Source organism: Rhopilema esculentum, chromosome 21, assembly GCF_057945365.1.
Source record: "Rhopilema esculentum isolate cy_ngs chromosome 21, ASM5794536v1, whole genome shotgun sequence".
Classification (NCBI taxonomy): Eukaryota; Metazoa; Cnidaria; class Scyphozoa; order Rhizostomeae; family Rhizostomatidae; genus Rhopilema; species Rhopilema esculentum.
Window position 1 is genome coordinate 4,537,578 of NC_142835.1, and position 24,190 is coordinate 4,561,767.

The window sequence follows — 24,190 nt, forward strand, 5'->3', positions numbered from 1 at the left end:
TCTCAGAAAAAGGCTAGCAGTGTTTCCATTGACAACGTAAATTTTGCTGTTGCTGCATTCGAAAACCGTTCATGAACTAGAGAGGTCTCTGCTAGTTGTTTAGTTCACTTCAAATTACAGAAATCGCTTCTTTTTTACAGATTCATTTATCAATCGGTCGCATGATTCTATTGCAAAGGTTTTATTCAAGGTAACGCTGTGAACTAGCGATTTTAAAAGAAAATGGCAGTGCAATACGCTCCGACGAAGTTGAAAGTTCCTCCAGGTTTCCAAAATTTGCTTGAAGGATTGGCAAGAGAGGTGCTAAGAGAACAGCCTGAAAACATAATAGAATTCGCTGCAAATTATTTCAGAAGTCAAGTTGCAATTCGAGGCGGTATGTATTTTCAGAGTTGGTCTTAATATAGCGCATTTAGTTTTTGATTTTGATAATTATAGAGGTATCAGATAAAGATACTATTCCGATCATCTCATAAAAATTTTCAGCATAAACCGTTCGGCAAACTTTTTTGTTGCATTAGCTCATGCTCGATTTTCATTAATTGCTGTGTACTTGGTGCAGGTGAATTTTAGCCATTACATTAGCGCGTGTGTGTGTATGTGTGGAGGGGGGTGGGGGGTCTCCTGGGAGCGCGCACGAGATATACTCTAACTGCATTTAAATTTTATAGCCCAACCGAGGAGGATATTATTTGATTGAAGATACAAGATATAAAGCTGTTAAGATTGACTGTGTCAACCAGAAATTTTTAGCCTGCATGTATAGATAAGTTCATCATAAGCCATACATTTTAAATAGTGGCAAGAATGAATTTAAAAAAAGGAGAAATACCCAAGAATCCCAAGGTTTGGCCCTCTATGTAGCGTGCACTACTTTACAGTTTCTTTAGATATTCGTTTTGTTAAATATGTATGTTGTGTGTGGTACTTCATCCAGAATAACGATAATACATTTAGCAAATAAATTTAGCACAAGAATGATAATATAATAGTTTGATTGTTCCAGTGCAAAAGTATACATTCTGATCCATACATAATATTTTCATGCATAAAGCTTTATTAAAAATTCTTATGCTTCTTGGTCTATAAAGTGAAATTCTGTGCTAAAGCTCTACACAAGACTTATATTTCTCATAAACTAAGAGGATGTACATTGCATGCATGTTTATAAAATATTGTTTTAAGCATACAACTTCACATACTTTTAGGTTACCTTCTTTTCCATATAATGATATCATTAGAAAGAATTCTATCAGGAAATTTCCCATGTTACGTACCACCACTGGCAATGTATTTTGATAAAATACATAAAATGAGAACATTTAGATCCTTTTATCAAAACCTCCCTGTTTACAGAATCAGATCCAGACTGCAGCAACCTATGAAAAAGCATAAGTCAGATTTTTAAAACAACAATATGAATTTTTTCAATCAATAGTATCTTTAGCAAATTTTTTAGCAACGTGCCTCCTAGGTCTGCCCCTGTTGATACAAACAACATGCAGAAGACAGGACATTATTTTGCTGACTTTCTCTAGGCCTCTGTACATTATAGGCAAGTTCAGTTCAGTTCAGTTTTATTTTAAATTCCACTGGATACATACACTTATTGCAAATTAGAAATAATCCAAGCTTAAAAGTATAAACAATGTTAGAGGAAGTTAACTAATATAAAAACATAACAGAGTAGCAGAGTATAGAGGAGAAACAGTCTAGTATTATTTGAAGGAGGAAACTTTCTCAGTAGTTTATTATCTAATCGAGGAGAAAGCACCCTCTAGTAAATTAGATGCGTTCTGTTTAGTTTGCAAGTGGTGATTCTAGGTATTTATCTGGTCCATATTTTCTAAATTCCAAAACTTGTTTGTCTCTTGAAAGCCAATCACCACTTGTTTGACTTATGCAAACATCTTGTAAGCCAATCAGAGTGTACTTCACCTCTGCAGTCTTTGGTGCGAGCATAGGTGATATTTGATTTATCAAATCAGAAGCTGAGCTTGCCTCTACAGCAGTACAACCAACCAATAGAAATAAGAGTTGACCTATGCAATTGTTTGTTGCAACCAATGAAATGGAAATTGACACTGTTTCACCCCTGCTAAGCAACTAGCTAAGTTACTCATCATTGAAGTGTCTGTTCTGTAGTCCTGTGGTATGACCACTGCATACAGAATATGGAGTGTGCTTGTTCAAATACTACCAGGGTCAGGCAGCTCAGAGGGTTTTTCTTTAAATTGTAGATAAATTTTGTCTTCTCTTTGTGAATCTTTTCCTTAGAATTCCTTTTTGGAACCCCTAATTAATATCAACTTAAAAATCTAGTAGAGCTACACCTTGAATTGAAGTCTGTGTTCTTCTGAAAGAGGGGACAGACAAATAAGATTTAATCTAAAGCACACATTTCATAGAAGCTTGAAAAGACATTGCCCCCTTAAAAGATAAAATTTAAAAACCCTGGAATTGACAAAGTCAGACAAAAAACTTTGCCAAAATCAACAAAGAATAAGGTATCTTATGTTATATTTTTTATATTGTATTATCTTCTAACCCATATTGCTTATAACCCAGGGAGATTCAATGGGGGGCACCAGGGGCAAATGCATCTGTTACTTTTAGGAAAATGCCCCTTTTCCTAGAGTTTTTCTTTTCAGACTTTCAGAAAAGTTGCTTTTTTCAGTGGCATAGTGCCCTTTCTTACAGGTCCCTTCCAGCTATGGAAATGGTTCTGGCAAGATTTATTTTTACCAATTTAGTGCCTAAAAATTTTTTGAAGTATTGAAACTCTGGTAATCACAATGATAATGGCAATTCAGTTCCACTTTGTATGTAAAATTTCACAACAATTTTCACTCTATATGAATTTTAGCAGCCTTTTGACAGAAAGTTACAATTAATTACCTCAAGTGCTAGGGCCATTCCCTTGAGCGCTGGGGCAAGAAAAGAAAAGACTGTATTTTTGATTTAATACGTAGAAGTCTTTTGTTTTTTATTGTATGGAATAAGTACTCTAAATCTGGATTTGCAATATTCTTTGGTCTCTAGGGATTAGTAAAAGTCATTTTGTTATGCAAAAGATTAACTAATAATCTTGCCACAATCAGATTAATTTATTTTCTGTGGGATTTTCAGCATATAGTTTGTTGTGCTTGATATCATGACTACATAATTGCTTTGTAAATTAAAGAAATTTGCACCTGAACAACTGCTACACTGCAAAATTATTGAAATGGGAGGACTGTTATCAAATCAAGCATTGGCTGAACCAATTGAGAAAAGTGGTAAACCATGTCTGCTAAAATTTTGCAATTGTAAACAGATTCAAGCCAATTTAATTTTATTTAAAGTTTGGCGATACTAGATTATCTTGCTATTAGGTATTCTGATTCTTGAACTTTATAGAGATTTTTCATCTTGCCTACCAAACTAATACTTTTAAGACCAATTCGTTGACTTAAAGAATTTCTCTTAAATTTCAACACTTGCTAATTATAATTGGTAATAGCAATGCTAATTGGGTTTAGCTCTCTTCGAAGTTGCCCATTCGTTTGACTGCATGAATGAAATCATCGTTTTACAGCTTAGATGCTGTCTTTAATGTTAAATGCTATTCATACCTTTTTGTTAGATTTTGTATCGCTGTTTCCACCGCATTTATCCAGGCGTTGTTAAGACTAAACACGCAAATTGAAATTTTCGTCATGTAAAACACCTGAGCTGCACTGGAACGTCCCAAATGCCTCACCGCAGTTCAAGAGATTTCAAATAACGCAGTTTTCATATCCATTATTGATGTTGAGGTTATTTTCTATGCATTTTGAGCATAATTCATGTTTAACAGAAACTGGAAGAGACGATGCGAAGAAAGGAGCTGACATGGAAACGCTTGCACAAGGAGAAGAAGTTGATATTGATTTGGATGACCCTTCGACAGCGGATGCAGCACTGAAGATTCAAGCTGTTTTTAGAGGGCATAAATCAAGGCAAGTGGAAAAGCAAAAGCAAAAAGAGGACGAGGCAGCGGTGAAAATACAAGCGGGATTCAGGGGGCACCAGGTGAGGAAAAGCATGAAGGATCTCCAATCTGGTGAGGAAGGAGAAGAGAAGCAGGCTACGGTCGAAGATTCAAAGGAATTTGTAGAGAAAGTTACTGAAAACGAAACAGCTGAAGAAACGAAGGATTTTGAGGATCCTAAGTACGGGGAGGCAGCCACTAAAATACAGGCAGGCTTCAGAGGCTTTAAAACAAGAGAGGAACTGAAGGGAAGATTGTCCAAAGACAAATTGACAGAAGAGCCTGCGGAGCAAGTTGATGGAGAGGAAAGTGGAGCAGCGAAAGAGGAGGAGGCTGCAGCTGTTAAGATTCAAGCAAGTTTTAGAGGACATAAAGCAAGGAAGGAAGTTGAAACGATGAAGGCAACGCAAAGCGATGAAAGTGTAGCAAAAGAAGCCGATAGTTTGCAAGGTAACTTAGAAAGTTGCATAGTCAATGTTTCACTTCTGAAGGTTTTCTCATTTTACTATCTGCAGAGATTAAGGCTTATTACAGAATTAGCTGTTTTTTAAACACAATGGAATATGGGTATTGATTTGCAATTAGATGATCTTGATTCCAAGATAGATGAGCCTGATCCTTGATCTTTTGTACGTACCCTATTGCTAATGATTTATGATTCGATGATCTTGGTATTGAACAGTGGCGTAGCGTCTATGTATGCTACGCTTGCGGCGCAAGCGTAAAAATTTATAGACAAATTCTAAAATTCTTGCAACACTTTCAATGCATAACAATTTCCGCAATAAACGGCTTCTCTTTCTTGTCATGAGCAGCATGCAGTGAACTGTAGCGCCAACAGGCCAATTGGCCCCAAATTGGCTATTTTTCCAAGTAAACAGATCGCTAAAAATTATGAAATTCGAAAAATCTGAAAAACTGAAATCCCTCCACATCACTCTTTTCGCCTGTCCAAAATAAGAGAAACATGTGATGCTCCAGTGCAGCTTCAGTGCAACTCGAGAGAAGCTTCTGAGAAGTGAGAATTTTCCGGACTGGAGCTTGCGGTCGGCCTGAGCGCAAGCCTTCCCAAATATTTGATAATCCACAACATTTTTCTACCTATAAGCTGCTTTTTGCGAATACTCTTTGCGTGATACATCATTTCAAATCCAATTATTTTCCTTTCTTTACTTTGTGACTGTTGAAAAGAGAAAAAGTTTCGTCAAAGTGGGGTCAGAGTCTATTTGTCATGATCCGCATTCCGTAATTCAAGTCAAAAGGCTTGCCAGTATAGTCAAAATTTACGGACCAGGGCATGCGGTAGACCTGAGCGCAAGCCTTGCTAAATACATGATGATTTGCCGGGACTAACTTTCTGAAACTTTACACATGGAAGCATCTTCAATTCTAACAACTCTCACAGCTCACTATTTTCATCTTAGTTAACTATGAGAGTAAAAAATGAGCAGAAACTGTTGTTCCTGTTCGCTTAGGCTCTGCAGCGTGTTAACAATTTCGCAATGTGGAGAGCTCCTTCTTGCGGGAATCCCCAGCTTCATTATAGCATAAAAAATTCTTACATTAGGTGGGCATTAGGTGATGCCTTTTCTTGAGGAATATGAATAAGAATAAAATCTTTTGCAAAGCAGTTTTAGCACTAGGAGTTATTCTGAAAAGTTTTGCTAAACAATTGAGCTTTTTTCAAAAACTTTCGTATGGGTGATAATTTTTCCCTTGGCCCCTCTTCACTTTCCAACCTCTGTCGGAGCCTCTGATGCAAAGAATAGACACCTTGATTGATTAGAATTAGAGTACAAATGATTTGTTACTTTGAAAATCAAAATTTGCTATCACGATTATCATTAATTACCGCTTGTATTTTTTAGAAACTGAAATTACCATTACATTTATTCAACATAGCCGTATATTTTATGTTACCGCATGCCTAAGTTCTGCGCTCACGCTACGCCACTGGTATTGAAGTAGATGAGTCCAATCCTTAATCTTCTGTAGCATATTGCTAATGATTTATGACTCGATGATCTTGGTATTGAAGTAGATAAGCCTGATCATTGATCTTCTGTAGCATATTGCTAATGATTTATGATTCGATGATCTTGGTATTGAAGTAGATGAGTCCAATCCTAAATCTTCTGTAGCATATTGCTAATGATTTATGATTCGATAATCTTGATACCAAGGAAGATAAGCCTGATCATTGATCTTCTGTAGCATATTGCTAATGATTTATGATTCGATAATCTTGATACCAAGGAAGATAAGCCTGATCATTGATCTTCTGTAGCATATTGCTAATGATTTATGATTCGACGATCTTAGTATTGAAGTAGATGAGTCCAATCCTAAATATTCTGTAGCATATTGCTAATGATTTATGATTCGATAATCTTGATACCAAGGAAGATAAACCTGATCCTTGAAGTAGATGAGTCCGATCCTTAATCTTCTGTAGCATATTGATAATAATCTATGATTCAATGATCTTGATATCAATGTAGATGAGCCTGATCCTTGATATTCTGTTGTAAATTGCCATTGATTTATGATTAGATGATGATCTTGATGTAAATGCAAGCGAAGAGGCAGCGACCAAGATACAGGCAGGCTATCGGGGATTCGTAGCAAGGAAACAAGTTGAGGCCATGAAAGCATCAAAAAGCTCTGAAGATCATATACAAGAAGATGGTACCATGCATTTTATATCATAATACTCATGTACATCTTGAAGAACAGGGATTCAAATGGAGAATGGCTATTGTTATTTTCCCATTGCAATGTTTTTTGGTTTAATGAAAATGTTTCTAGGGTATCGGCCATGCTTTATTGTTGCTTTAAGTCAGAAAACCAGCTGTCTCTCTTTTTCAAAATTGCTAATCAAGTTCCAACAGCACTTTGCTAAATGTTCCTGAAATTTAGCTTATTGCTCGCAGATATTTTTTTCAGCTTCTATTTTGATAGACAATTTTTAACAGAACTGTTGCAATTTTCAGCGCGAGTACTTTGTCTTTTTCAGATTAAATACCGTTTTGCATCAAGTATTTTTAAGATTTATACTTTATAACATAGCTTTCACACGTTAATCTTACAATATGTTTTTCATTTATTTGAATTGCACAACATCCAAAGCTGCATAAAAAGAAATCGCCATGTAATCAATATTTTTAATTGTCATTTAGTGGACATGGAAGCCAAGAAAAGCGAGGAGGCGGCGGTGAAAATCCAAGCAGGCTATCGTGGGTATGTTGCAAGGAAAGAAGTTGAGGCAATGAAAGATCCCAAAACCCAAGAAGACTCCGAAGATATTGAAAGTATGTGAACCATAATTAGTTGCTAATGAGTTCAGTAGATTCTTTATTTACTTTTTTTCTTTATGTTTTAAGTCTTGTATGATACAATTTTTATTGATAACGTAGATAAGTGCTCATTTAACAGCATATAATGTTTTATAGGATCAACTTTTGAAGCAATGCTTTTCTATTATCGTGAATTCAACTATAATTCTTAAGCAACTACAAAGATACTTAACTCATAAAAGTGCTTTAATCGTTAAATGAGCGGAGATTGAGTAAACGATAGAAGATGAGCCTCTAAGTAGCTTTAAGAAACTGCTAGTTATGTCTTTTCAAGCGTTTAATAACCCTACTCATCCAGTTTGTCAGCAACGTGGGAGAATGCACGATATAACTTTGATCCGTGTAATAAAGTGTGAAGGCTAATATCGTCCAGTTCAACTAGAAAGATTCTGTGATCAATTTTTCCTAACTAATTTGAATTTAGCTGAGTACTTCCAGTTCTACTCTGGATGCCAGGGTCTCCATTATTTAGTCTCAGAAATATAGTTCGAAACTGGTCACAGAAATATTGTTTTGAGTGAGTTTGCCACCGCTGGGGTCCTACAATACATTATCCCCGGATTCATGAGCCTCTGCTACCCAGGGTACACATGTTCCGAGTACTGTTTTATGGTAGAATTTGATAACAAGTTGAAAACCTGTCACGTGATAGTATTACGCAAAACTCTTTAGCTTTATCGAAAAAAATTTTTTCGAAATAAAGACCTTTGCCAAAAGTTTTTGGACACTAGAATGAATTTTTAATGAAACTCCTATTTCATCTTTGAGATATTATATTAATCATGAAAATTTCACGTGTTGAATAACACTCGCTGAATAAGTCTTGTAGGATAAACATCGTAAGGTTTTGGAAATCTGGTAGGCTTCCGTTTGGTGATTGAAGTTAAAAGGGGTACTATCCCTTTTTTATTGGAAATTAATAATTTTCTGGACAGGTATAATGTCATGCTTAAATACTAGTGGGGTCCATGCTTCTTTCTCAACGCCAAGATAGCTTTCTATTTTTTCGCGATGTATTCAGTGATAAACCCCAGTTCTTTTCATTGCACAACACCCCCTAAAGATGGGGTCAATATCACACTGTGTTAGAAGCAATATGGTTTTGTTGGTCCCAGCATTGATATTTTCCAATCCCGGCTTAAATGCCAGTACAACGTTCCTTTGTCTGTATGTAGATGATATGGAAGTCAAAAGGAGTGAAGATGCAGCAGTAAAGATTCAAGCAGGATTCCGTGGATTTGTTGCAAGAAAAGAAGTCGAGGCGATCAAGGCCTCGAAAAGCCAAGAGGCGTCTGCTGAAAAGACAGGTCAATTTATGCTATTATAACTGCATTTTAAACTCTGGGCATTATAACTTTTGTACTTGGAAGTTTCAAACAATGATTGTCTTTAGACAGTGCAAGTCTTTAAATAGTTTCAAACAGCCCCAATAGCTTAATCGTCGAAGCTTAATCGACGAAGTAAAAGCCTGTGAAAACCTTTATTTTGTGCTTAAATCGTAGTACAATTGGACTTTTCTTATTCACGATTTCGCATTTTACTTACCTGTTCATGTTTTTGACAAGACATGACCTTTGATTATGACCAACAATTCACAATATCAGCTGATCCTTTATCTAAGACTGATTTATATAAGGGTTAGAACTTCAAGGGTTTATTTATGCTTCACGATAAAAAGATGAAAATGTGTGATTCTGCCATATTGCGGCATTTACTAGGGAGCCAAAGTTGTGCCAAAAACTATAATGGTGACTTGTGTCAGATTTTTGACAGAGCGAGCTCGGCCATATTTCTAATTTTCCAGCAGTTTAGAATGGGCTGAATTAAACCGACCAGTTTTGTGGATGAAATTTAGGGTCAATTCAAGAATATTTTTATTTATCTCGTCAGGAAGGTCTTTATCACAGTAGAAGTTATCACAGTATACAGTAGAAGTTATATTGTAATATTATTTCAAAGGTTAACATTTTAGAATTTTAGAATTTAAGAAATACGATCATATTTGCTTATTTTTTCTCAAAATTGTGGCTTTTGTTGCAGATGATGAACCTACCAAAGATGACTCAGAAGCGACAGGTGAAAAGATAGAGGAAAATGACGATGTTGATCAAGAAAAGGCTGCAGTTAAAATTCAGGCCTCCTACCGAGGTTACAAAACAAGAGCGAGTCTAAAATCAGACTCACTTCCAAAACTCTCTGAAAAAGACGAGTCTGTTACCAAGGATACAAATGACAATATTCAAGAAGAAGATGGTGAAGCTGAAGCATAGGACATTGTAGCATGTTAATGTACATATCTCCTGTAAAGAACCATATGATATGTTGTCATTGCTGTCTGAAGTGAATTTAGGTCCAACAGCATACTTGGGGTCAACATTAAGTACTAATAAGCAGTAGCATTTTATTTTTACCTAATGCAACACGGTAAGGCTGCGAATCTTTTAGGATGCTCCCAGTTAAAGAATGAAAGCAAAATTTTTTCTTTTCTAATGGAGCCGTTTCCCTGTGGAATTTAGATTGCTGCCTGCTCTAAGAGGGAGATGTTAGATTCAATCTTGCAGCTATGGCAAGACGTGTTTTCTTATAATGAAGTAAGTCTGCAATATAAATTGAAAGCTCCCATTGGTAAATATGTTTAAAGTTAGTCAAAACAAGGATGGTCTGTTACTTAATGAACTGTTATTACTGTATTTGAGATAAATTACATGACTTTATAAGGAAAATGTTTTCTTGTTTTGGAGAGTTTGTATTAAGTGTGTATACTTCGCAACCTCGCTTTGGCTTTTAAAATATCCAGTCTCCTCAATTACAAAACGATTAGTACGTGTTTTTTGCTTGAAACATGAATTAATTTGATGTTATAATTATTTTTAAAGTTGTAAATTCATTGTTAATATGACACGTTAGAAATTAATTTGTTTTTCTATCTTACTCCATTCAAAATCACTTACTAGTCATATGTCAAGCAATGAAATGCACATGAATTGGACATCTTTTTAAGAGTGAAGATTTTGCTGTATTTTCTGTCTAGAGTTGTTTGTCAAAGTCGATAAAAACAGGAGCGCTTTAATGCGTGCAAAAGAGACGCAAAATAGGCCATCCACCAAGCCAAGAAAATCTTGTGATTAACTGACTTAAAAAGTGATTTGATAATGAAAATACCCAGTATGCCGGGGCGAACTTGGTATTTTCCCCGGCATTTACCGTGAAGTTTTTCAGATTTTATCAATAAATGTAGGATGGCAGCTCCATCTAGCAGCAGATGTCTTTACCATTGTTGTTTGAAAAAAATGTAGCGATAGAGCGGGCGACCCTACCTCACCATACGTTTTGCATGACGCAGATGCCAATAATAGACCGTGTCAATCACATACCACATCCAGATTTTCACATTTCATGCTGATATCGCCTGCTTAATGATATATATAAATTTGCTATGATTTTCGCCCTGACGATTTGAAAGAATCCATATGTAATTGATTGTATTGTTTCACTAAGATAACCATTCCAAATTCTCCCACCCGGGGCTCCAACCAGTGGTGTGGTGCTAATGAATAACAAGGGGGGCTTTTGCACAGAATGTTGCAAAAAGATAGCAAAAGTAGAAATTTGCTAGATTTTGGCATTAGAAAGGGGGGCTCAGCCCCTGCACAACAACTCTGGCTCTAACGCAAACTTGAGAGTTAGGGACCCAAAGGCAAATTAAAGACCCATAACAAAAAACTGCAAATAAGCTCTATTGTTTTATTCTGCTTTCAATTGAACTGATCCCCTCTTTTATGGTCTTAACAACCAACCACAACCAGGGTTTTATGTCATTTTACTTTTTCGAAACGAATATTCTGAACTTGATGTGGTCTTGATATTCTGAGCTTTGCAGCCTCGCTTTCGTATAGCAAAATGAGGTTGTCCGATGAAATTCCGATAGCAAGAAGAAACGCGCCAAATTTGGTGACCGCGTACCATTCAGCACCAGATTCATCCCCAGATTCATCCCCAGATTCATCCCCAGATTCGAAAACTTGCTTGTACTGCTCGAAATGTATCGAAATGACAATGATTAGCAAGAAAATATGTTATTTCCAGAGTTTCCTTTCTATTTCCACTCGATAAAAATTTTTTCTTGCCAATTAATTCTTGATGTTTTTAGCGGGCCTAGGCATGCGTATTTTCCATCCCCAGATTCATCCCCAGATTCGCGTTTTGTATAATATGGGTCTAATAACAGCATGAGAGGTGTCAAAATGACAATAATTCGAGAGAATGTGTAGCAATATGCGGTTTTCCGTCAATTTCTACTAGATAAATGTCACTTTTCTACCACTTTGTTTCCAATGTTGCTTGTTGGCCTAGGCAGTACTTTTCATCCCCAGATTCGCGGCCACAGGGATACCAAACGACCACAGGGATACCATTGCCAATATTTTTCCATCCCCAGATAGGTATATCCCCAGATTCGCGTTTTGTATAATATGGGTCTAAAAACAGCATGAGATGTGTCAAAATGACAATAATTCGAGAGAATGTGTAGCAATATTACTATTGAAAATATATACGATTATAATGTTTGATTTAATTCTTTTTTTAAATATTAATGTATTTTAACCAAAATGTTGATTAGTTTATGTAATTGCGGTAACTAAGCCTTGTTTTATAATCAGTTTTGTATATAATTCCCAGTTTTGTTACGTTTTGTATATAATTATAATAGATACATATCAGTACAAACAATTTATAATTATAATAGATACATTAGTACAAGCAGTTTCAATCGTAATATTGCTACACATTCTCTCGAATTATTGTCATTTTGACACATCTCATGCTGTTTTTAGACCCATATTATACAAAACGCGAATCTGGGGATATACATATCTGGGGATGGAAAAATATTGGCAATGGTATCCCTGTGGTCGTTTGGTATCCCTGTGGCCGCGAATCTGGGGATGAAAAGTACTGCCTAGGCCAACAAGCAACATTGGAAACAAAGTGGTAGAAAAGTGACATTTATCTAGTAGAAATTGACGGAAAACCGCATATTGCTACATATTCTCTCGAATTATTGTCATTTTGACACCTCTCATGCTGCTATTAGACCCATATTATACAAAACGCGAATCTGGGGATGAATCTGGGGATGGAAAATACGCATGCCTAGGCCCGCTAAAAACATCAAGAATAAATTGGCAAGAAAAAATTTTTATCGAGTGGAAATAGAAAGGAAACTCTGGAAATAACATATTTTCTTGCTAATCATTGTCATTTCGATTCATTTCGAGCAGTACAAGCAAGTTTTCGAATCTGGGGATGAATCTGGGGATGAATCTGGGGATGAATCTGGTGCTGAATGGTACGCGGTAATTTGGTGGAGGAAGTGAAGGGGAAAGGACAAAACTCGTTTGTTCCAGAGCCTCCAGGTGACCTTTAGAGTAAGAACGATGCTTGCAAAAAGTTTTCAACTTCCATTAGACGTTTTTTGATAACTTTATGTTTGTTTATGTGTTGTGAGCTTACAGCAGGTGGCCAACACAGTTGGCCTGTACACTATGTAATGTAATGTGATGGATTCGGCCTAATTCCTAAATAAATCGAATCACAAATCGAATAATCGGAGAGTGATAAAAGTAAATAAAAAACGATATGTATTTTTTGAAAGCTGGTCATGAAAAAATGGCGTACTGATTTTTAACAAATTTTCACATTGTGTTAACTAGTTCAGGGTAGGCATGAATACATTTATATTGAACGTTTTTCACTCTGATCTATAAAGATAGGTAGGGGCAGACAAAATGCTAGGGTATTTGTGTGTGCGTTAAAGGGGTGTTGCACCTTTTACTCAGCCAGGTCATTTTAAGATAGTTTGGTCTACGGAATATGTTTTATGGAGTAGATCCAAAACGAAAGCTAAAATGAAATTTTGATGGCAAATTTGTTTCAACTTGTGGCTACTGGATGGTTCTGGTGCAGGCTATTGCTTTAGGTGGCCAATTCACTTCAACAAGGTACTTCTTTGAAATATAAAAATTTGTTCCATTCTCTTCTTTAGCAAAGCAAATTTTGCAAAACGGAAATTGCAGTGTTTCCAAAAATGCTGCAGGCTCGAAAGCTCAGAATTTTAACACATCAACAATTAGTTTACTGTTATGACCCCAAAGAAGATAATTTAGTTCTATGTTTCTTTGGAAAGGTGCTTTTCAAACATTGTAAAGAGCATTACTAAAGTTTCTTGGCAATGGGTCTTTGCTCTTTGCTCTTTTACCATATACATCCATCCACTGTAATGGTTAGCCAATGATAAATTCACTTATCCAATTAGAGGCTGCAGACAAAAACAGTCATACAAACTTAAATAAACTTTCTATCAAACACTGTTTTTAGCCAAGATTTATTATATAGACTAATCTTCTAATGTTGATACGATCCAGATTCCTAAAGTGGTCCAAAATTTTTAGAACACCCCTTGAATATTTATTTGAATGTGCTGTCCTGTAGTAGATATATTGGGATGGGCCATAATGAAGCCAAAGTCTCTCATTCTGAATCCCTGAAAATTGTTCATTGATACCTTTTTACAGGAAGCTCAAAATTGCTCATTTGGTTGGCATAGAGGAAGCAAAAGATGGTTGACACATATAGTTACTTAGCAAGCTTTTGGTATGTACTCCTGTCTGTATCTGCTTGGAGTGTATTTTATTTTGTTGTACTGAAGACAAATAAAACTAGGTCTTTGATGTGGAATTGCAGATTGGTGGCACTTACACACTCACTGACAGCTGTAGGGATTGTCAATATAGCAATAATTCTAGATGACAATCCATTCAAACACCTAGGAGAGAAGAACACAAGATTCCAAAATGCTGCTCTTATTTCTAGTGCAGGCTATTTTGTTTTTGATCTGATATGGTGCATTGTTATGAAAACAGAAGGAATCTTGATGCTTATCCACCATGTGATTAGTATCTTGTCTCTGATTGGTGGGCTATACTTGAATCATTCTGGAGCAGAAATTGCGGTTACCCTTTGGGGTTCAGAGCTTACAAATCCGTTTCTCCAAATCAGATGGTTCTTGAAAGAATTGAAGCAATACAATACTAGATGTGGAATGATAAATGACTTTATATTTGTTGGGATTTTTGGATTTTCAAGAGTCTGTCTTGGCTCTGGACTTGCCTACTTGTTTTATTTTGCTGATAAGACTATACTTGTTATTAAAATGTTTGGTTTTCTGTTCTATGGCATCAGCCTTATTTGGATGTGGCAGATAGTTAAATTTATTAACTATAAATATTTCAGTAAAGCAAAAGAGAGATCTGCTACTGTCAATGATTGAGTCTAATGTGAAGTTGGTTCATGCTTTTTTCAGTCAATTGTCATTATTGTATCATAAAACCTTGTTTTCCATTTTTCAGAATCAATAATTCTCTGTTTAAATATGCAGCCAGTTTTGTTTATGTTATATTTAAAAACTTTAAGGATGAAGTGTTAAATTTGCTATATGGATGTTCAAAGGCATTGCTTTCCAACTGCTTTTCTTATTTTTTACCGAATCTACTTTATCAGAAATCATTCTGAGATGTATCATCTATCAAACTAGAGTTTATGTAAAAGTTACTGAATTAATTCGCAAGGGGATTATACTTGCCCTTCTTGGAATTGCGTTGGTGTAGGTGCTCTCTTTATTTTATTCCTCCTCTGAATTAAAACCATCTTTGACCAGCTGAATCAAAACAATGGACTTTTCATCATCATTACATTTACATTTAACAACCCTTTGGGTCATACAAATGTCTGCCCAGTCAACTACAACATTAAAATTTTAAAATTTACTAAGGTGATTTCGACATTGTAAAAGGTATCTGAATTTGCCTGTATCACAATACTGTCTGGCAGGCTTTTAAAGATTATGCTAGAATTTGGCAGTATGCGAGAGGTTGTTTCCTAACACTAGTAAACATGTCGCTCATTTAAGACGCACTTAACAGCTAAAGGATCTGAAAATCATTTTAAGCGTGTCAAGATAAAGTAACCCTCTCACTGCGGGCCATCCAAGAATACAAATGAACTGCATGGCTGACTGATGATATAAATTTTCAGTAACTATTATATCAACATTGTTTTTAGCTTTCTAAGTTTATTAAGAGATTTCTCACCAGCATGACCCCAAACAGGGCAGCAATATCTCAATTTAAGTTCCATGAGACTTGTGCATTTGTCTAACAGTAGATGCACGCATATACCTTCAAGAGTACTGTAATATGCCATATCTCTGGAAGTCTTACTTGTCAATGAAGCCAATCAGGAATACCATTTCAATGATGATCTACTTGAACTCCTTGGTACAAAATACCCACAGTCGTTTTTATATAAATGTTCTCAGTTTTGAACTGTGGTTTAACTGAGTCAGGTGAAGCTAATTTTTTCAAGTTACCTTGGCTTCCGATAATCATACTCCCCAGTTTTTGCAACATTTAATGATAGTTTGTTTCCTTGCAATCACCATTTCAATTCATATTAATCAGCATTAATTGCGCCATTTATCTTAGAAACAGAATTAGGTGCAAAATAGATACTGAAGTCAAGTCTGTATTATTCGAACTCGTCCAATTCGAACTTTTACTAATTCGAACAAAATTCTCAGGTCCCTTGAAAATCTCCTAGTAAACCCTTATAAAATCACTGTAATCTGTACCCCTTTAATTCGAATTTGTCATAATTCGAACAATTTTGTCAGTCCCATGAGAAAAAATGATATTTCTTGTTCAAACCCTTTGTGTAGCTTATGATACAAGCTGGCTATATGTATATACACTTTTGTTCAGTAAACTCTCTTGAAATTGAGGTTATTGTAATTTTTGCCTGTCATGTGTTCATTATCAAATTTGTTCCGGAAAAAAGAAGACTAAATTCGGGCCTTCCCCGTGTCGTACCATCAATAGAATGCGTACTAGCGACTTCATAGTGTAAAGGCTATAAAACTTGGATTGAGCGATAGCAGTGGCAAAATTCTAGATTTTTAATCAATCATTTTGTAATTCGAACATTTTCACAATTCACCAGAGAGTTCGAGTTTCACAGGGATTGCTGTAGTATCATTGGTATACATAGATACATGGGAATGCTTTAAGCATGTTGGTAAATATTAACAATGTAGAACAATAAGAAGAGCCAAGGCAGGATCCCTGAGGAACTCCGCAGTTTATAGTCTTGAAACTAGTTATTCGGCAAGGTAAGAATAATCTTAATTCCTTGCCATTAACATCATAGTATTTGAGTTTACCCAACATAATATTATAATCAACTTTGTCAAAGCCTTTTTGAGATCAATAGAAATTGCTGCCATAAAGATGCACTTATCGGTATTAAGGTACCAATCATTCGTGCACATGAGCAGAGTATTTGAGAACCTGACTGATCTGATAATATCAGTTTGTTTTCGTTGAAATAGGAATACATTTCATAATTGGAAACAATCTTTCTATAATTTGACTTGTCATCAGTGGACCCTTGTTTGAAGATAGAAAAACCCGTGCAGTCGGTATCTGTCTGTCTTGAAAGCTGAAAGCTGCCTTTTAAATGTAAGTTGTTCTTTCCAATTCTGAAGCTAGGCAAGTTTAGTGCATTAACACCTGATTCAGTTAAATCTCGTAGACTATCTGTAGGTCGTGCAGTTGTAGCAACAAAACTGGTTTAATTTTAAATTCGTACCCTCCTCATTCAGTCATCTGCCCTTTAGGTGTGGACGAACCAGTCAGTTGATGAATAAATGGACAAATAGGTGAATGAATGAATGAGTGAATCAGTTGATGAATGAATGAATTAGTTGATGAATGAATGTGTGAATGATTGAATGAATGAATGAATGAATGAATGAATGAGTGGCTGGATGGATGAATGAATGAATGAATGAATGAATGAATGAATGAATGAATGAATGAATGAGTGGTTGGATGGATGGATGGATTGATGGATGGGTAGATGGATGGATGGATCATCAGCATTGAACGTTTAATAAGCATCGAATAATCTTGGCGAAATTCGTCTCTTCTTCAAAAGTTCGGCTCAATCTTTCTTGTGCTAAGTAAAACCCAACATTTATTCTAAAAAAGATGTTTGTTATTTTGCTTTTAGATTCGCCTTCTTGGATGAAAGAACGATAGTATGGTTGCCTGTTTGTGGTTTGTTTGTGGCAGCTCCTTAATATGGGCATTGGCGTATTTAGCGTTATGTAAGGTGAATCATATGCACACTTCTGAATGGAACTGTCGCATTATTGCAATGATACACTCGCTGCTAGTTACAAAACTCGTCGAAGTCATGGCACTCATAACCGGGCCTTGGCCTTTCACCACTCTTGCCCACCCAAATACATCATTACAAAATATAACACTCATAATTAGCGCCGGGTATTTCATCTTTGATATTATCTGGTGCACTGTGATGCAAACTGAGGGATATACCATGATGGCGCATCACGTGATTAGTGCTGTTTCGCTTATTGGGGTGCTGTTGCATGGCAAATCTGCGTCTGAAGTTGTTGCGGTTGTATGGGGATCCGAACTCACCAATCCGTTTTTACAAATACGATGGTTTCTAAGGGAGGCCAAAGCATATGATACGAAGCTTAGCAAAGTTAATGATGCGATTTTCATCATTTTGTTTGCATTTGTACGAGTAGGAATTGGTGCATACGTTGATTTCTTGGTATTGCAGTCAGCAACGACAGTCTGGTGGATCAAAATAGGGGGCACCGCCTTCTATTTGATTGGGCTTATTTGGATGTGGCAAATTCTCTGCTTTGCAAAGAAGCGCTTTTTCTCAACAAAAAAATATTGAGGCCCGCTTTTGTCTTTGAAATTAAAGGCAAATGTTTTTCGTATAGAGATAGAGTAGATTATCACAGCGTGTACGTCATTTCTCATATATATTTACAATTCTTTTTACAATTTTCAAAAAACTTATAGTAATTAGAACTATATCAAGAGTGTAATATTAGAGATGCAGTCGGTTTTAATAAAAAAAGAGTCTTACTATGCATGCACTGTATTAGGTATTATTAGAAATGATTTTTTAATCAAGAATGAATATTCAGTTGCCCAGAAATTTTTATGTTAGTGTTTGATTTTCGAAATGCAACAATGAAATTAAATTTTTCTTTGTCTTTTACCATTCTAAGCAGCTCTCCGTCTGAAAAGTTTGACTTTTAAAGAGACATGCATAATCTTTATACAGGACAAACAAATAATTTGCAAGTAACAATGACAACCTTATTGAACTACCATAGAACTTTCTACCACAGAGAAATTCGAGATTTTATTTTCTTTCTAATTGCTCTAAAGCAATCCCCATGCCTTGGAAAATTCAAATCTTTTTTTAAATCATCTCACTACCTAAGTTAAATAAAGAGCAGAAATTTTGCTACGTAAATTTGATGCTATCTTGTTGTATAATGTATGCAGTTTCATGTTGGAAAAATTATTAATTTAACGCTTAAACCAAGCTGGGCCTGATTGGTTTTTTAGCGAATTAATCTTCAAGGTGATGGACGATTACTATAAGGAAATTTGACTTCCAGAAGTTTGAGTCATAAATATTTATCTATAGAGTATGAATCCAACAGCAACCTTTACCAGGAACTTTTGCTAAAATCTGAAATTCTGTAAACGTTTTGACATATTTCTTAGAAGCACAGTGTAACAAATGACTTATGTTGCATTCTGTATGACAGCTTCTTGTTCCCTCTCTGTTGACAACTTCTAGACGGAATTTTTCATATTTCGCGACGAAGAGCTGGGCTTTTGCTCCATTTCCACCTCTTCCTCCTCGTCATAGATTGGCCGTGTAGCTGTCGATCTCCAAATTGAAAGTTTCTCCTTCACAAAATACTCTCCCTCATCTTCTTGCTCGTCTGTTTTTTTGGCAACCTGTTTGCGGAATTAATTTGTTGCAATGAAAATGTCAATAACAACTTTCATTCATTCTTTCATTCAATCACTCATTAATTCATTCATTCATTCATTCATTCATTCATTCATTCATTCATTCATTAAATTTCCAGTTACTAAGTGTATATCGTTTGAACTGAATTACGGATTAGGTAAATGTTTATAAAAATATGTGCAGTTTTTATTTTCCTTTTCTTTGATTCTTTTTGTATGATTCCTTTTCGAAACATGAATATGTTTCTCCATTCACCAATATTCATAAAGTAGACACGAAAACGGTAAAACTTTGCGAGTATCCAGAGCTAGTCGTCCAACATTCATTGAATTCTAAATTAATACACCTTTGATCAAGAATGAGAAGTGATAACTGTTGCTACTTTCTTGCAGCAGGATATGTTTCTGTACAGCTGTTAACGAACACTGCACTTTGAGTCGCTGTCAGGGGTTATACATTTATTAAGTTTGCCGAGAGTGTTGAAGAAGGCCAATCGACCTTCCAAGTTCATGCAATGAAATAAATACATGTAAAGACAATGTACGTTTTGGCTTCGAAAGTACATTGCAACCTCTAACGAAGAAACTGCCTGACTTGTCAAACATCGCTCCAAACTATGCGAAACAATATTTGGGACCGTTCATTATTTAGAAAGAGGTTGGTACTTCAAGGAAAATGATTTCTTGTCCGATAAATCTTCTTACTCAACTCAAAAGATGGTAGGAAAACATCCACCCATCCATTTTCTGTCGGAAAAATTATTTTACCCAACTCATTTTTCTTCGGTACCAGCCACTCTTTAAATAATGAGCGCTCCCTCAGCACTTACTATTTTGGTGATTACGTACTGCCCAACTTGCTCTACTCCGAGAAGTGGAAAAGTGAATTTCCCTTTGCCGTGCAGCTGCAATAGAAGAAATTCCACAGGTGGAAATGTGGGAGCTTGGCACTGAAAAATATGCAAGGCTCTCTATTGGCGATAATTCTTTAAGGAAGCCAAAGGAGATTAATACCGCATGGGTTCCTTCATGCTCCCTGTACCTTCATTTTGGGGGTCACAATGTTTTCGGAACTCGAATTTCAAAATCAGCTATCATTTAGGTGTTAAATTTTGACGGAATCCATGCTTGATTGTTGTTTTATCCGATTAATTGAAAGTGAGTATTTATCCACAGTTAAGAAGGCCTAAATGTTCCTCCAGATGAAATTGTGACCTATTTGCCTTTCTAAAAATGTTCCTTGTATCCTTTGAACAAAAGTTTCTTAGAAATGGAGTTTAAGTAAGTTATCTATGGTTTGCTCTCTACGAATTGTCAGGAAGAAGAAAAATTCAAGCACCTCTATTCCTCTCACTTTATATACTCTTTAAGTCTTTATACACGTATTCATTTGCCTTCCTTAGAACTGCTGCATCGCTAGATAACCTTCTTCTGGTTCACAGCCATGTTTATGACGATTTACTACAAAAATGTAGATTCGCCGTCCTTTACATTCATTGCTGATGAAATCTTCCAGCTAAGCTCCAATTACTCTATTGTGTTGAGTTTTTATTCAATATAACTATTGATAATTTGAAGATATCATATATTTAATAGGTTTTCACAACACGAAGATGCTGAATTGACTTACCAGATTGTCATTGTACCTTCCTTTAAAATAATAGCCATCATAATATATCTTGACTGGTCCATGAAGAATTCCATCTTCCCATTTACCTGAGATCTGAAAGGTGCGAAGCGCAAACCAAGAGATTATTGGCAAGTTTTTCTTTTACATGCCACACAGAGAAGTAAATTAATTATGTCATAAAAAGGTATCTTTGGGTTGTTTTGAATTTGGACCATATAATCTGTAGTTATATTGTAAAATAGATCTACACGTGATAAAGCAATCGAATGTATAACAAATAGGTTTGAGATATAGCCGATTGAGTTCATGCACTTCCCCTATCAAATCACTTTGATTTTTTTGTTTCTAAGCTTTTCTGCCAATTTTAACAAATTTAACGGATTTTGCATGAGAGTCACTGTGCCTATCCACTGTGACTAGTAACCTGGCTGGTGAGAAAGCAAAAATGTGACAAAGGAGAAAATTTTTTTATCAAGTACTCATACTACTGTTACCAATCTATTTTTGTACACATAACGCTAAACTTACACAAACAATGTCAGCAAGAGCTTAGTTGATTTTACCTCGGCATTAGTTGCTTTGTTCTTGTACACCCCTCGTCCATGTTTTTGGTCTTCAACCCAAAAACCATCGTAAATGTCTCCGTTGATGTATGCGTAAATTCCCTGTCCATGCTTTGTGTTGTTCTCCCATGAACCTACAATTTGATACTCAACTTTGTCCAGTGATTTTGTAGATCGAAGGCTGATGCCCAGGAAACTTGTTTTTCATTTCAATTTATACATTCGATTCTATTTTACTTGAGTCTTTCAGGGGGAAAATATTAGCGAGATTATAAAGATTTCCATAAATTTTAGATTTTTTATAGAATTGAGTGGCTTCCTGTTAATCTTCAAAGTTTGGTGGGTTGATTCTGATTCTTGTTCTTGGGAAAATCTGCTATCAAAACGAATCAACGTTGATATTTGAATGCATCTCAAGGATATTATTCGGTCAATAATCAGCAACTCAACAACAGTCTCTGAAAACTATTTGTATAAACCGCCATATAGAAAGAATTCGTTAAAACAAGGCAAAAAACAGGGGAAAATTTAGTCATTTGCCGGCATTTTTACTTTCAAGAGAAATAGCTTTTTGTTTCCAAAGAGTTTATTCATTGTTACTTCTTATAATATAAATTATGAAAAGCTGTTGTAGACTGGTGCTCTCTTATCCAATAAATGACAAAAGCTGCTCCTTTTTCGTTTAAAAATTGCTCATAATGTCCGTCGACTCAACTTGTCACGTCTCCCGTATCCTGGAGGATGGGGGGAGGGGGTTGGCCTCCTCCACCCAATCAATTTTTGAATGGTCAACACTTGCCTCTGAAGCTGAACAGGGAATTATTTTGGGTAAATTTTGAGTCAAAAGTTAAAGTTGCAATTTTTTCGTTTAAAGGTGCAGAAAGTTTGATAGCAAAAGAATTATACAAAATTTCATAAAAAATCCAAATGAAACAGCCTATGGGAAGTTTCATTCGACAAGAATTTGTCAGGCGAAACCTTTGTTTTAGGAAGAATTTAGAACATTTGCTTTGAAATATCTCACACAATTTTCAGAAAATTTTGAATTTTACTGGCAAAGATTCAACTAAACCTTCGTATTTTGAGCCATCCGGGTAGGTCATGATCCCAAGGCCGTGCTTGTTTCCTGCGAAGTAATCTCCTTCGTATTTTGCACCGTTGTGGAACTTGTATACGCCCTGCCATATCAAAATTAATTTGTTTTTTTATCAATACTTGCAGTGATGCAGAGATAGAAGTGAGAACAAATTTTTAGTTTATAATTACATAATTCACTACGTCGCAGCAAGTTGAAACAACACCATCAAATCTCTGCCTTGTGAATTAACATACAACGCAATTAGGTATCAAATCCAGTTATAATATTGAGATGGCAATTACATGCATAATTGATTTTAAAATGGAGGTTAAACTCTTTAATAAAGTATGAAAATGCAGCAGTTATAGCGATTTTTTCAACTTTTTTGCCATAACTTACGCATTATTGAAAAAATGTTTGCAAAAATATTCCCTAGTACCTTTCCCTGTCTTTTTCCTCTAACGTATTGCCCTTCATAAATATCCCCATTCGGTAAATGTGCTGTACCAAATCCATGTCGGTTTCCGTCTTCATCTCTTTCACCTTCATAAAACTGTTTTGAAAAATACAAGTTTGTGTTACCTATTACATCTTGCTAAAATATGAGGAGCTTAGGCCTTTATCAGAGGTTCAGAGAAAGTTTTCAGAAAGTTTCAGAAATTTTGAATTGTTTTGAAAAATTGATAAAATGAATTTAAGAAACAAGCTTTCAAATCATTATAAAAAAAGAATGGATACAGAAAATATCTGAAAGATATTTTTCTATAATATTGGCTATTTTGAAACAAGATATTTTCAATTTTCTTCGTGAGAGATATAGCAATACTTACTCCGATATCAGATTCAATATCGTCGTCGTCGTATGTATCATCGTCCGACATTTTTCTGATTGTGGGATTATTTTTGTTGTAATTTGATTTTGAGACTTCTCAACTCAAGTTAAGAAGTTCTTTGTTCTGTATTTATATGTGTCCTCTTTGCATTTGTAAAATATCTTTCGTCTTTTCATCAATGTAGTAACCTTGGCATTATCACGTGATAATATTTTGCGTCAGAGCGAATCCTGCTCAAACATTCGACAAGCAACGGCTGAGTCGAGTTTTCTAAAGTAAACTTACGTTCAAAAAAAGTATTGAGACACACTTCGAAACTTCTAAAACATTTTATGCAACAAATTTGGATAGACTCTTTTGAAATCTTTCTCATTTAAAAGATACGGCAGCTATTTCCATGAAATTTTCACAAGACGTTGTTGATATTTTGAATTCTTTTATGTACGCCAAAAAATCAAAAAAATATCGACCATAAAATTTCTATAGGTCTCAAGACGAAAACATGGAAGCTCTGAAAACTCAAAAATTTGTATTACAACTTCAAATTAATGCCGTGATATTTCCTACATACATAAATGCCGGAGGAATTTATGTAGGAGAGAGTTTGGCAGTTTTTTGGCAAATTTTCCTGCAACTTCTTTCAACCTTCTTAGAAATCTCTTAATGTTTTTGAGTTATCTTTTAGAGTACACTGCCAGGACAAAACTATGCAACACCTGCAAAGGCGATTAATGGCGGATCACGCAATAACTTTTGTTGTTTTCTATAATAAATGTGTATGT

The 24,190-nt window shown here is 35.5% G+C and overlaps 2 protein-coding genes and 1 long non-coding RNA gene across 6 annotated transcripts; 2 read left to right on the forward strand and 1 right to left on the reverse strand.

Moving 5' to 3' along the window:
• Nucleotides 1-23: 23 nt before the first annotated feature.
• Nucleotides 24-10,370, forward strand: LOC135684955 (uncharacterized). 2 transcript variants are annotated; one of them, XM_065200669.2, is made up of 6 exons: nt 24-376; nt 3,839-4,462; nt 6,566-6,700; nt 7,192-7,323; nt 8,544-8,675; nt 9,409-10,367. In XM_065200669.2, exons 1-6 carry the CDS (start codon nt 223-225, stop codon nt 9,636-9,638), a joined length of 1,407 nt encoding a protein of 468 aa, XP_065056741.2. In that variant the 5' UTR covers nt 24-222; the 3' UTR covers nt 9,639-10,367. The 2 variants fall into 2 exon arrangements, with proteins under 2 accessions (XP_065056741.2, XP_065056742.2); XM_065200670.2 differs by lacking the exon at nt 24-376 and adding an exon at nt 1,409-3,278 and having other exon boundaries at nt 9,409-10,370.
• A 1,763-nt stretch (nt 10,371-12,133) lies between these two features.
• LOC148957589 (uncharacterized) lies at nt 12,134-18,450 on the forward strand. Of its 3 annotated transcripts, none has more exons than XR_016145165.1 (3): nt 12,134-13,370; nt 13,944-14,022; nt 17,497-18,450. It is a non-coding gene; the product is annotated as an uncharacterized LOC148957589 (long non-coding RNA). The 3 variants fall into 3 exon arrangements; XR_016145167.1 differs by having other exon boundaries at nt 12,142-12,797; XR_016145166.1 differs by having other exon boundaries at nt 12,143-12,785.
• A 671-nt stretch (nt 18,451-19,121) lies between these two features.
• Nucleotides 19,122-23,561, reverse strand: LOC135684957 (uncharacterized). The gene is made up of 7 exons (XM_065200672.2): nt 23,406-23,561; nt 23,015-23,128; nt 22,570-22,675; nt 21,498-21,631; nt 20,935-21,027; nt 20,135-20,209; nt 19,122-19,289 (listed from the first exon to the last, which is right to left on the reverse strand). Exons 1-7 carry the CDS (start codon nt 23,454-23,456, stop codon nt 19,122-19,124), a joined length of 741 nt encoding a protein of 246 aa, XP_065056744.2. The 5' UTR covers nt 23,457-23,561.
• Nucleotides 23,562-24,190: the final 629 nt, after the last annotated feature.

Excerpts from the sequence above, each read along its gene's own strand:
- LOC135684955 (XM_065200669.2), top strand. The coding sequence starts at position 223 with ATGGCAGTGCAATACGCTCCGACGAAGTTGAAAGTTCCTCCAGGTTTC. Across the intron at positions 377-3,838 it reads TCAAGTTGCAATTCGAGGCG|AAACTGGAAGAGACGATGCG; the intron begins GTATGTATTTTC and ends CATGTTTAACAG. Across the intron at positions 7,324-8,543 it reads AGACTCCGAAGATATTGAAA|ATGATATGGAAGTCAAAAGG; the intron begins GTATGTGAACCA and ends GTCTGTATGTAG.
- LOC135684957 (XM_065200672.2), bottom strand. The coding sequence starts at position 23,456 with ATGTCGGACGATGATACATACGACGACGACGATATTGAATCTGATATC. Across the intron at positions 23,129-23,405 it reads ATATTGAATCTGATATCGGA|TTTTATGAAGGTGAAAGAGA; the intron begins GTAAGTATTGCT and ends TTTTCAAAACAG. Across the intron at positions 21,028-21,497 it reads ACAAAGCAACTAATGCCGAG|ATCTCAGGTAAATGGGAAGA; the intron begins GTAAAATCAACT and ends CGCACCTTTCAG.